The 13,442-nt window shown below is 42.6% G+C and overlaps 1 protein-coding gene across 6 annotated transcripts in view; it reads right to left on the bottom strand.

Moving 5' to 3' along the window:
- The window catches only part of PTK2 (protein tyrosine kinase 2), a 336,960-nt gene that overhangs the window by 85,726 nt on the left and 237,792 nt on the right, over nt 1-13,442 (bottom strand). For all 6 annotated transcript variants that reach the window (XM_059723705.1, XM_059723704.1, XM_059723702.1 and 3 more), the window contains 2 exons: nt 11,852-11,882; nt 2,937-2,989 (listed from right to left, as the gene is read on the bottom strand). In XM_059723705.1, the coding sequence (XP_059579688.1) occupies nt 2,937-2,989; nt 11,852-11,882 (84 nt within the window). The remainder of the gene's footprint in view (nt 1-2,936; nt 2,990-11,851; nt 11,883-13,442) is intronic.

The raw sequence follows: 13,442 nt of genomic DNA, 5'->3' as shown, positions 1-13,442 counted from the left end.
ACCATGGATCTTATTTTCACTGGGTCAGAACTACAGGAAATGCCAGCTATTTAATGTAAAAAGCCAGAAATCTTGCAGAAACAGGCCAACTTTGTATACCCACAGGCTTCAGATAAGTGCATGAACTTGTGCATGTAGCCAGTCCAGATCATGGCAGTATTTGGCTTGTAGCCATGGCTAATGTCTCTTTAGTTTGTCAGACAGATAATTTTGCAACTGCCCTTCTCAACTTAAGAGTGTTAAAACTACAAATGTGGCTGCCTAGCAAATTCTAATAGGGCTTGATCTTGTTACATCTCTGGCTCCAGTTTTGCTGCTATGGTTTTAACACTGGGGAAACACTAAACAAAGAATAGCAAATGTCAATGAAAACAAGCAGCAGAATTCTGAATTTATGCTTCCCAGCTATTAGGGCATGGAAGAGGTTACAGCTGTCAGCAGGCTATAAAGGCCTTTCTTATTTGAAACCTTTGGCTGCAAGTCATTTAAATGTCATCAGAGAAAAGCCCTTATTCTGCAGCTCAGGATGGCATCATCCACAGCTGGTTTTGCACTGGATGCTGTCAGCTGCCAGCCGCTGCCGATCTCTAACTCTGGTATTAACTGAACATTATACACATCTGTTGCGTTCATTGTTCTGGGCTGTGCATCAGCTACGTATGTCAACACAAGTGCCATTTCTGTGCGTCTACATGTAACATTACTTCATCTGAAGGGAACCGATACGTTCGGGGCCACGGGAGAGTCTAGAAGAAAGCTTCTCCTGACAAAAAATATGCTTAACCTACCACATAATTACATGTCAAACAATCTGTGCGTATGACTAATTCAATGCAAGGATGTTTGTGCCAAGCTTGATGGAGTGTATGTATCACAATGTCAAATTATTTTGGGTAGAGAAGTCAGAAAGAATTTCATAATCTTTCACATGCCTCCATTTAAGGAGAGTAAACCCCACGCGATGAGGAGGGGGATAGCATGAATCACGTCCTTGTGGTGTCCTTGTTTCCAGTGCTTTAAAACTCAGAATTAAAAATGTGCATTGGGCACAATGCCTCCCTTGGGGAGGATTTTGAACACCAACAAAATAAAATAAAATAAAAAATAAAGACAAAGAATTGGCTTGGCTTTTGCCATGGAGGACATTTGCTAGCTTGCATGACCACTACAGTGTTACCTGCCCCAAGACACTTGCACTAAGTTACATACGGAGCGGCAGGCAACCTGCCCTGAGATGCTGGTATCTGAATTAGTGTAATGGAGAAGGACAGAGGGTATTATGAAGTACAAAGTTTACAACAACAAAGATCCCAAAGTAGGTAAGCTTACTACATTTTAGATGTGTGTATTATTTCAATAGCTATCAGATAAGTATTTGTTTCACATTTTTATAAAAACCAGTGAGAATTGAGCGAAATATCCAGCAATGCCAAGGATCTATCACACTATTACTTTGATGAGGCTGTACTGAGAGGTGATGGTGGTACAATCATACCAGGCGCCTCTGATTCCTTCAGAGCTGAAGGGAGTTGTGTAGCTAGGTTGTGAAGGACACAAGGATCCCAGCTAATGTGGATTACATGGATCTAGTGCCCCAAGCTCTACTCGGTGGTACAGAAGAGACAACAGCTGCTTATTCAAGCTCATGGGCTATGGTATCAGTTCTGGTGAGGCGTTGCCTGAGCCCTGCAGTTTGATATGCCTATGAATTCAAGGTCCTTTCCCATGATTACTATACAAAGTGTCTACTGAGCTTTAGGCAGGAAGGGACACATTTCACCCTGAAGAAGGAAGCTCAACAGGAGTGGAGGTTATATACCCTTCTAAAAAAATGGTGAAAGGAATGAGAGACAACAGACAAGTGGCAGTGTGGCTTTTCTTCTCCTTTTGCATATCGTGATTGAGTATCAATTAAGAGAGCTTTGAGTTACACAGCTTGTCCTGGCGAGAGCCAGTGCCCTGTCAAATTTAAAATACATTACAGTGAAGTTGTAAGCCTCTTTATCGTGAAGACTTCAACTCCGTTTCTATTTAAAGATCTATTTGGGCCACAAAATCGGTGTCTAATCTCTGTGTCTACACAAACGATACAAATCTGCAGTCTGGTGTCATAATATTCAAGTGCATTTCTGCTGAAAGGCTTCTTTACAGACAGGTACATAAATACTGCTAGGAAACGCACACATAAATCTCTGCACATCAAAACAAGGTATCCCTGGGCTTCGATCACATTCTGTTCTGAGAAAAACGTCTACTGTCCAACAGAAACTTAGTACAAGTGCAACTCCATCCAAACTGTGAGAATGGGACATACTGGAGGAAATGAGAAGCTTTTTTGTATTACTGTGAAATAATTAAAACACATTCATGTGCATTACCTCACATGCCCCCCTTAGAAAAGTTTACACTAGCTTCATTGACTTTTCAAAAGCTAAAATATAAATAGTAGTTCTTTGTGCTAAACAGCAAGAAGAACCAAAACAAGTCAAGGAAAGGAAAGGAAGGAAAAAATGATGACAAGTTTTTATACTATTTTCCCTTTTAGTACAGCTCTTGTGTACTTTAACTTTTGTGGTAATCTGTAAATCATATAGTTAATTAAGGACCAATATAGTCTAGCATCTTTGTAAGCTACTGCAAAGTTTAGCAGAAACACTTAATTAGCCTTAATTTCAAGCTTTCTGACTTCATATGTCATGGTTTAAGACAAGGGTATTGCTACAGCCTGGTCAGTCTCATCAGCAACGATATGCAGGAGGACAGCTAAGAAACCTTTTCTGTCGTTCTCCTGAAATGCCATTACGAAGGAAACACAGCTACGTTCTTTGGAAAATCACCAAGGAGCAGAGTAAGGAGTGTGCTACAGTCTAAGTGGAAGAAACTGCCCAGCTACTTACTATCCTTAGAAGCAAATGTATTTTTCTCATGGCACGTACCTGACACAGAGACGGTGTGTGACCGCACTCCTTGCTTCTCATTGTTGGCCAGCCTGTAAAACAGAGGTTTGAAGCGATGAATGCTGTACATTCTTCACGCGCGCACGGACTGAACTCATTCTAACGGGCACCTACTGTAATTAGCAGGACCAATCCATTTTCTACAGTGACATTTTCAGGGGGAGAAAACTAGAAGAGGAATCTACCATTCTAAGTCTACCTGGGGGAACAAGAGCATGTGCTTTAAGAAGCTCTTTTTACAAGAAGTTCATTATGACATAAGCAAAGGTCAGAAAAAAGTTTAATTTTACAATTAGCAAACAGGTTCTATTAATAAACTTTGAATGATCAGTTTACTTATTCAATCTAAATTGTACATCCACTTGCATTAAAGATTGAGAGCTTAAACCATTAGTTTAAGACTTAACCAAATAACTTATTTGGCAACTTCTGCCATAAGTGTCCTTTTCTGCTACACAGTTTGCATCAGAAAGACAAAGCAATTACTGTAAGCAGCGTACTTAAAACAGAGTGATATGCTGGTTTATTCTGCAATTTGTTATATATTTCTTTGTGGCTGAGTGAATTTGGTTTCTGTCTAAAATGTGATTTAACTATGTACCTCTGAGTACTTTTCATTCGATTTACTAAGTCAGTTAAATAAATGTGGCCAATTAAAGCTGCATTTATCTGATGGACAGACACATTCAAATAAGCTATTTCAGTAAATAATTATATCTTCTCTTTAAAAATGAAGAGAAAGCAAAAGAATTGTGGACTTTTCATTTAAACAGTATGAAATACAATCTCCCAAAAGGAAGCCTTTCCGGATGCATGACCACAACAATTTTAACAGCTGAAAAACTGTTCAAATAAAACAAGTGCCTTTTGAAATTGTTTTATTTATACACACTATCCGTTTAGGCTGAAAAGCATTATTTTGCCCGAGTAGTTAACAGACTAATTACAATGAATAGTAACTACACAGTGGGTGCATCTATATGTGCTCTTTACTGTCAAGCTGACTAATTAGCTCGGCAGTAAAGCGTCATTGTCTACACGTGCACCGGTATTAAGGCGCAGTAAATTAATTAATTCTGCCGTCATGGACAGTACTATCCTACGGTGGAATAATTGTGTGTGCCGAAATGCATGTGTAGATTGTGACAGAGCCTGGCTAGGGCACAACGGTGCTAAAGTGTGGGGGCTGCCTGACACACAGATTAGCCCCATACTTTAGCACCCTCGCGCCCCAGGCAATCTCTGTACTGCCCGATGCCACCCCTCGCAGCCCAGGGCTGATCCCTGGGCTCCCTGCCGATCTGGGGCTGCCTCACCCTGGCTCAAAGTGCTGTGGTCCCAGGCACATGTGCACCTGGGAACAGGTGACTGCCAGAGTTTATTTCATCGCCTTGCTCATGTAGATGCACCCAGTCTTGTTGATTTTACCCTCATCCTTGCATTCCTGCCCCTCCTTGTCATCTTGTTGCTTTCTTGTAATTGGGGCCAATCTTTTGGACAGGCATGCTGCAAATTAGCCCTGCACCCCACCCAAGTGCCACTCCAATCCCTGTCTGATCTACTATTCCTGCCTTACCTGATGCTCTGGTTTCTGCTCCCTGCCCTTCCTACTACTATGCTGTCTGTCCTCTATGTGTCATGTGCCACACTTAGAGGCTGCCTTTGCCACTTATGGCATTTGTGCTGTAGGTTGGCCACCCCTGCTTTTCTGAATCAGAAGGAAACTACCTAGCTAGAGAAGGACTGCAGCAACACCTCGGAAGAAATAAGTATCAGTTGCCCTGAAGAGAGGAAACTGGCTGCTTGACACCTGGGCTAGCAAACGGTGTTCCATCTCCCACCCAAGCCCCCTTTATCCGCCAATGTCAAGAGTCATTATGTTGACCTGAAACCAAAAGAGACGGGAGAACTGTAAGAAATGCTGTTTACTGGGTCCATCTAGCCCAGTATCTTGCCCAGAGTGTGGATGCTGAGGGGGGAAGGTGAAGAGAGCATATCCACTTCTACCCCCCTACTCCTCTCCCACTGGAACTTCCACCCTTCCGAGATTTAGGAACTTCTGATTCAGAGGCCACAACCCAATCTACCATGTTCCTTGCCTATTAACGGACCTTTCTTTCACCCCAGTGCTGTGGAATAGAAGTCATGTCCCAAGGACTGGGAGGCTCATGGCCCAAGACACAGAGATGTAGCATAGTTGTTGCTGAAGATTTCTTTTTGAGGGAATAGGACAGCAACTGAATGCCTCCAATCTGGCATATCTTGAGAGAGATGCTGCAAGCCTGGAACCCAGATCTACATTACGGATGGGCCACTGAGGCTCATCTAGCCTTCTGACCACTATTCTGTATTGCTAATGATATTAACTCTCAGCAGATCAGAAGTGACAACAAGGGTCTGGAAAGGTGAAAGAGTCAGAGGCCTAGGATCATGCCTTGGCTGATCCTTCAAATTAAGGGTGAAGGGTCATGATGGGACAGCCTCCTCCTGGAAATGAGTGCATAGCAATATAGGGGGTGGTTTGGCTTCCTTGACCATGGAATGGTATTACGTGAAGGAGACTTGTAGGCAGAGATGAAGTTCATTGATGAAGAATTGGGAAGAGCCCCCTTTATCCTAGGACATAAATTTATCCAGCAAGTAAGGAGGGGTTTTAAATTAGAGAGGGAGAATATGGGAAATTGCAAGAGGGTTATAAGAGAGAAAGAAGGAAAACAGAGGGACAACTTATCAAATACCTTAAATGTCTAGATGTTAATGCTAAGGAGTATTGGCGGAATGAACAAGAAGAATTGGAAATCTTAGCACACAAAAGAAACTATGACTTAATTGGCATCAAGGAGACCTGATGATATAAACTGTAGGACTGGCATATCAGTATTGAAGAATGCAGCTTGTTCAGAAAGCATAGCGAAGGAGAAAAAAAAGAAAGGATGTGTTGCACTACATAGCAAGAATGTGTGATGTGTTGTTCCAAAACTGATATGGAGGTGAGAGACAGACAAATTAAAATCTGTTTGGAGATAAATGGGAAAAGAACAGTGCTAAAGGTCCTTGTAGAGGCCTATATTATAGACCAGCTAATCAAGAGGACCTGACGGAGCTGGCCATTTCAGAAGAGTGAAACAGAAGAATCCAAAGGTCAGGAACTAGTTAGTGGTCACAGGTGACAGCTGGGGAGACCCCCCCGTAACAGTAGGACACAAGCAGACAAGTTGTTCAAATGTGCTAGGGACAACTTTGTTAACTCTGTTAAAATGAAAAATCTGTGTTTTTCTCAGGTAAAAGGGAAAATCTGCATTTTTTCCCATTTTTACATAGGAAACAGAAAACCCGGATCCCTGGTTGTCACTCACTTTTTCATTCTGATTTTGTCTCTGTGATGCATTCTGGTTTCTGTTTCTTATAAGATTCCTATTGATTTTCAGTTCATTAAAAGCAAAACAGAGGCAAAATCCCTGAAGAAAAAGTTAATAGATTCATAGATTGTAGAGTCGTAAGGGACCACAAAGGTGTCACAACCCAAAGTTGTGGTTTTTGTTTGTGTGTGCTTCGGCACCGCTAAATTGTTGTTCCCGCCCAAATTGTTGCTTTCTTTGCACGGTAGAGTTCTCTGCTGCGGGAGAGAACTCTGGTGCAACGGGGGATTTCCCACCGAATTACAGCTTCTTTGCATTTCTTTTGCATCTCAGAGATGTACGGTGCAAAGGAGTTCCCGCCATTTGTATTTGGATTCGTGCCACATTATTGGCCAGTTCTAAATGTAGGCACACGTGGAGGCTAGCTATTGGCTTGCTAGCCGTACAAAAGGCTCAAGTGGTTTCCGCCCAAGTTGGAGGACTCCACGAACACCAGGAGGAGGAGACTTCACCCAGTGTGAAGATCTCTAAGCGCTGCGGATCCTTACGGACCCAACGCTTTTCTTGAGCAGGCACTAGAGGCTTAACAATCGGACCCACGGAGCTTTAACTACTCCGGAGGGGAAACAAAAGAACGAACCGCCTCTAGCCTCTCCCCGTTGCCGAGCGCAATCCAAGACGTATCCCTTTCCTGTAAACCCAATTTTTGAACCCACGGAGCCTAAACAACTCCGGGGGACCAGGGAACCGAACCGAACCCGCAGAGCCTAAACAACTCCGTGGGAAAGAACTGCCGAACCCGCGGAGCCTAAAGAATTCCGTGAAAAAGAATTTGTCGTAGTCCTCCAGCGAGGATTTAAGCGGAGCTGCACCTGGAAACCTGTCCAGCCTACACCACTACCATCTTTGGGTGTAAGTAAATAATCTTTTCAATCAACCACTACGCGTTTGTGACTAATTCTAGCTCGCCACCGGTTTTCTCTGACCCCGCGTGCCCGGGCTGCTGGCCACAGCCCGCGTGCGCAAAGACGGGCCGCGGATCACCCCTCCCGACTCGCACTTGGTGGCGGGATCGGGGCCCGGCCTGCACAAAAGGATCATCGTTTCTGACCCCTGCCCCAAGCAGGAAAGAGGACCGAGGTCAGGCTGGGGTCATTTGACCTTGGTCCTCTTTCCTGCCTGGGGCGGGGGCTCTTGATTTTTGTGATTTTTCAACAGAGAAAACCAGTATCTCTGGTTACAACTATCAAGGGGCACAAAAAGGCAAGACATGTACATAAATATATTAGAAATGAGACAAATGCAGGAATACATAAATCTATTACATTAATGGAAAAGTGGGCACCTTTTTCATTATGTAATGAATTTTAGCCATCACATAGGCTAAAATATCAAATGTCTTTTTTGCCTCAAAATTATGACCAGATCCATAAACTAATCAATAATAAGCAGAAAGGGATAGAAGCAGAGGCCAGAATAGGTGAGAATACATGTTAAACAATATTTAGTTAGGAGAGCTTGATGAAATTTATTCTAGTCAACTTAAAGACCTAGCTGAAACAATCTTTGAACTACTAGCAATTATCTTCTAGAACTCAGATGGAGAAAACTCAAAGAAAGAGAAGGGAGTAACTATCTTTATAAAAAGTAAAAAAAAAAAAGTAAAAAGGAAGACCCAGACACTACAAACCAGTTAACCTAATTTCAAAAGCTTGATAATGGAATTAATTATTAAACAACCAATTTGTAAGCACCTACACTATAATGTGGTAATTTAAAAAAGCAAAACAAAAAAACCCAGCCAACATGGATTTGTCAAAAACAGATCATATCAAACAAAACAGATCTTTTCATCTTTTAACTGCTCTACTGGATGGGAAGAAACAGTGGAAGTGATGTGTGATGACTTTAGTAGAGATTTTGAAAAAGTGCAGTGCGACATCCTCACAAGCAAACTCAGGAAATATAACTGACACGAAATAACTATTAAATGGACAAAGAAATGGAAAAAAACCCTGTACTTAAAGAGTACTATATTTACCCAACTCCAAAGAGTTGGGTCCAAGAGGACTTTGATGCTATACGTAGAAAATTATTGGATGGCTGTCTGACTTTCATCCCTCTCCCTCCCCTGCTGCCCCCACTATGGTGGGGAAAGGCAGTGAGGCAAGGAGCAAGGAGCCAAACCCCTGTACCTTGCCCCCCATGCCTGTGCCTGCCACATTGCTGGCTGTCCTTCTCACTGCTTACGTTCTGTGGTAGGTCTGGTTCCAGCTCCAGGGCAGTCGGTGGTGGCAGCCCTGGCTCTTGCTAAGCCAAGGCAGGCAGAAGAAGTCTGTACTGCTCATCCATGTAGACACTAATGATACCAACAGAGGGGAGGGGGCAAGCAGCAAGGGGTGCTGTCTTCCCTACACTCCCCCCGAGCCATACACTGAGGGTCTGCCCCACATGCTCCCCTTACTGCAAGGTCTCTTCTGTGCACCCCCCACCTGCACCGCATGATCTCCCCTGCACTCTCCTGATGTGTGAGCTCCCTCCCCCCCCACTGCACAAGCCACCCCAGTCCAAGGCAGGCAATAGCTCAGCTCTGGCTTTGGCCCTGGGGCCAGAGCTGATGCCAGAGCTGAATCACTGCCTGCCCTTGGCCCATTCTCAAATCAAAGACAAGGCTCCCCCTGCCCCCACTATGGGGGAAAGAACCCATCTTGGGTTCATGTAAATACAGCAGTTATCAATAGTTGACTGTCAAACGGTGAGGATATATCATGTGGGATTCTGTAGGAATCTATTCTGAGTCTAGTTCTATTAATTTGTATTAACAACTCAGATGATGGAATAAACAGTTCACTTATAAAGCTGACATATGACACAAAGCTAGGAGTGTCTGCAAGCACTTTGGAGGACAGGATCAGAATTCCAAATAATTTTAGTTGAAAAAATGGTCAAATAAAATGAAATTCAATAATGACAAGAAGCCATATTTAGGCAGGGAAAATCAGATGCATAAATAAAAAAAAACCCTGATGCTGGTGCTAAAAAGACAAGAACCGTTCTGGAATGTATTGGCAGTACTGTCATTGTTAATGCAGAGAAGGGAATTCTTCCATTCGGAGTACCTCAGAGATAGCACTGTGCCCCATTTTTGGCATCTCACTTAGGAAGTCCACAGAAGAGCAGCCAGAATAAGTTTAGAATATGACCTATGAGGATAGGTTTAAAGATGATTATTTTTGTTTTCAGAGAGGAAAAAATACTGCATGGGAAAGAGGATAACAGTCTCCCAAATTTATAAAAGTTATCATAAAGGGGCAGTGAACCACTGTCATAGTAGAGCAGGAAATAATTCATTTAAGTTGCAGAAACAGAGATTTAGGTCACGCTTCAGGAAAAAGAAAAAAAACGAGCTTTCCAGTATAAGGTAAGTTAAGCAGTAGAACAGGTCACCTAGGGACATTACACAATTCCCATCTGGAGTTGATAAGAGCAACTTAGACCAATGTGTCAGGGATGGTACTGATATACTCGACTCTGCCTGAGGCCCTCTGTTTTCATGATTCTGGAGTTTTCTTAGGTGCTGATCCTGCAGGGTAGGCCCCTTGCTCCCATGTAGAGGTCCAGTAAAACCACCAAGTTTTTACTGCAAATTGATGCTAAAGATCAACTTCCATGTTTAATGGCCACATCAGAAAGTACCTTTCTCTCTTGGAAAAAACCCAGTGCTTTCGTTCATTATTATGCTCTCATCCTGACATATTACAGAAAACAACAAGCTGTAGGGGGCTTTTTTGCAAGTATTTCTTCAAAGATACCTTTGAGCAAGAAAGCAACTGAAACATACTTGCATGCTGTTATGAACAGGAACAACTGCCTGAATTGGTGCGAACACAGTAAATAAGAGAACTCCTAAAATATAGCCTGTCTTGTAAATTGTTGAGCTTGCTTTTTTAGTTTTGTCCTAGCACCAAGGACCAGCTACACAAGCGTAAACTTTAGGTCTTTGGACAGGTCTACTATGTAGAACCCAATTTTATTTTCAGTCCTGTTATTAAAAAGTTTATGAAATCCAATATGAACAGAGGTGTTTTCCTCATTAAAAAAGAAACCCTATGGGAATAATACTTGGGGGAAGAGAAGCAATTTAAAGTCCTGCCTTGCAGTGCTTGAATCCAGATGTTTCAATATTGTGCTAATTCAGGAAAGATGCAGAGAGGGGCAGACAACTTCAGGATAAGAGCACAGACAGGTTTTGGTGTGCTGCTTTCACACTTATTTTGGCACACTGCTAGTGAAACAACGTAGATATTACTTATTGTGTGCCCTGAATGTGGTTGGTGAATGGCCAAAAACACTTCTGGTTCTGCATGCTTACTTGGGAGAGAATGACCTAGTCCAGGGGCCAGCAGTCTACAGCCTATGGGCCAGAGCTGGCCCATGGCAGCACGTGGGATCAGCCTGGCACATCCTCCTTCTCTGCCCTCTGCTGTATCACTGATCTCTGCATTCCCGCAACTTTACAGCCCTCCCTGCTCTCTCACCTCACCCTCCACCCCCCTCCCTGCCCCGCAGCAGGTGCTGCTTATATCAGAGCCAAATCTGGCTCTTCCTACTGCTGCTGGGGATGGGATCTGGCAGTGTGCAGTGGAGACTGCAGTAGGGGGCTTGGGCACTGTGGAGGGGCAATCAACAGCCTGCCACTAAACGACGGCTGACCCCTGACCTACTTTATGGGATGATACGTTAATCTAAAAGTTGCCAGATTCATATTTTCTCCGCACTACTGTTGGCATGTTATGCATTTTTTCCTGCATTTCACAGATGTGGAATAGAGGTACAGACAGACGTACACACAATTACTACGGGGTAATTGACCTCTGATCTTACTCCATAATAAAGAACGGTCACACGACCAGCTCTCCCACGCTGGCTTTCCTCTGCAGGCACTACTACAGTGGCTGGCCGCTAGGTGGTGGGAGAGCCAGTCTGCACCCAGCAAAAGACTACTATGAGATGAAAAGGACTAGGGGAGTGGAAACGCACCTTCCCTGTAGCATCTTTCCCTGGGAAAGCTACTTCAAATTTTTCAAGCATAATTTTATTCTGAATTAGAAGTCCTATGAAATAAAAGTGTTGTCCACACTTAGACCACAAATCAGCATGATGCTGAAGTGCTTGACTTCAACAGGGCTACAAACACATACAAAGCCATGCCTGTACTTGTAATACCTGATTTTGTAAGTCACAACCCAGTGCATTACACAAAGAATTCTCCTTTCTCTCTGATCAAATCCTACCCATGACATACAGCTTCTCAGAACTTACCTTGAATATCACTTGTATATTTAACAGCACTTTTCATTTAGATTACATGGGCTCACTGGACTATAAATCACTGCTGTATTTCTTAAAACAACAATAAAAATGCAGCCACGCTATGAAAAAAAACTAAAGTGTCATTCAAATAAATCTTTAAAAAGTTAGAGAATTTAGGAGTTACTAACCTTTCATAAAACAATGTACAGAGGCAAAACTTACTTTGGTATTGATGGTAAAGCTCTTTCACCTTCTGCATAAAGAGAAAAAGAAAGTTAGCATTTTATTTACATGATATTAATGAAACCCTTGACATACAACATACATAGGCTCAAATTACTGCTTCATCATATCACATACTGAATCAAAAATTCATAGTATATTCTTATCCCATTAGCATATCATACATCATCATCATTCCTGTGATCTTGCTAATATGCCGTGTAGAACTTCTGGTCAAATCTCATCCATTTGGTAGACTGTTTTTCCTCAAGACTGTAAGCTTCTTTTTCATTATTTATAACAAAATGTAATGCTCACAAATCATGGCAAAGAAGGACAGTGATATATAATTAATTACTATTAATACCATCAATGAACACTTTTGTAGAGACACTAGATAAACGTATGCAAGTAAAGATATTATAACAAATCTGGACCATCCAAATCAGTAGACAAAACAGACTACATGAAGGTGTAACCGTAAACTAACATGATATTCTGTACTGATTTCATATCTGAATTGTTAAATAAAATGATAGCACCTACTTGGTAGCTAAACTTGAAGCTAGTTTCCCACTGTAAGCTCGATGTCCAACTACAACCCCATTTGCACCCCTACCACCTTCTTTCCCCACACTGATCATCCTGCAAAGAATGCTAACTTTTCTGGCTATTACCATCAGCAAAACATTGGTCCTAGAATCTCCACACTTGTTCTGTTGGACTTAAGAAAAATTACACTACGGGTCTTCACAAGAGATCAGGAGGGAAACTATAGGATACATTAACAACACGCCAAAACACCCCCTGGTACTCCATATTAAAGTAGATAACGAAGGAAATAACTAAGACACCACTGAAACAGGGCTACAAGAAGAAGTTAGCAGCACACCAAGTAAAGGACCCCATGGGGAAATGGAAACATTCTAGACTGGAAGCGAGGAGGAAATGGAAAAATCCATGGCTACATATCATTAACAAAATATTTGGTGAGCTCAGGACTGTTTTTCCTAGGCTGAAGCAAGCTTAAGCTATCCGTTCCTTGACTGACTTCTTGAATTTCCTTCAGGAAAGCAGATGAATGACCTGTACACAGGTTGCCTTCTAAAACGGCAGGATGCAACATTCGCCTCCCATTCCTGCACAGACATGTTTGTCTCATGTTTGGCTTTGGGCACACCAGCAGGGAGGGCTGTTCTGATGAATCCAGCAGACTTTTAAATTGCAGATGGAGCTGACAGCACCTATTTGTAAGGCTGTGAAACATTTCCAGCCTTAAAAGCCTATTTTCATTTCACCTTGTAACTTTGCCAGAGGTTAATGGCGTGAATGGGAATTTCCCATGATGGGTCTCGTCTTATCTTGAACTCTTTTTTTGGGAAAACTGTAGCCAAAACAATTCAGACATTTGTTAGAGTAAGACCTAGGAAAAATGTTGCCTTTCAGCGTTCAGAAACTCTTCTGGTGATGTTTTCTTTGGAAAGCTCAGGTTCCCCAATCTTTGGAGCAGGCACTTGAAATTTGGCTGCCACTGGCCTTTGCGGGCAGGATGCGCCTTTTGTTGTCTCCATGAAAATCTCCCCAGGTTACA

Source organism: Alligator mississippiensis, chromosome 3 (genome assembly GCF_030867095.1).
Source record: "Alligator mississippiensis isolate rAllMis1 chromosome 3, rAllMis1, whole genome shotgun sequence".
Taxonomy (NCBI): Eukaryota; Metazoa; Chordata; order Crocodylia; family Alligatoridae; genus Alligator; species Alligator mississippiensis.
Note: the sequence above shows the minus strand (reverse complement) of the source record. Positions and strands in the feature narration are given on the sequence as shown.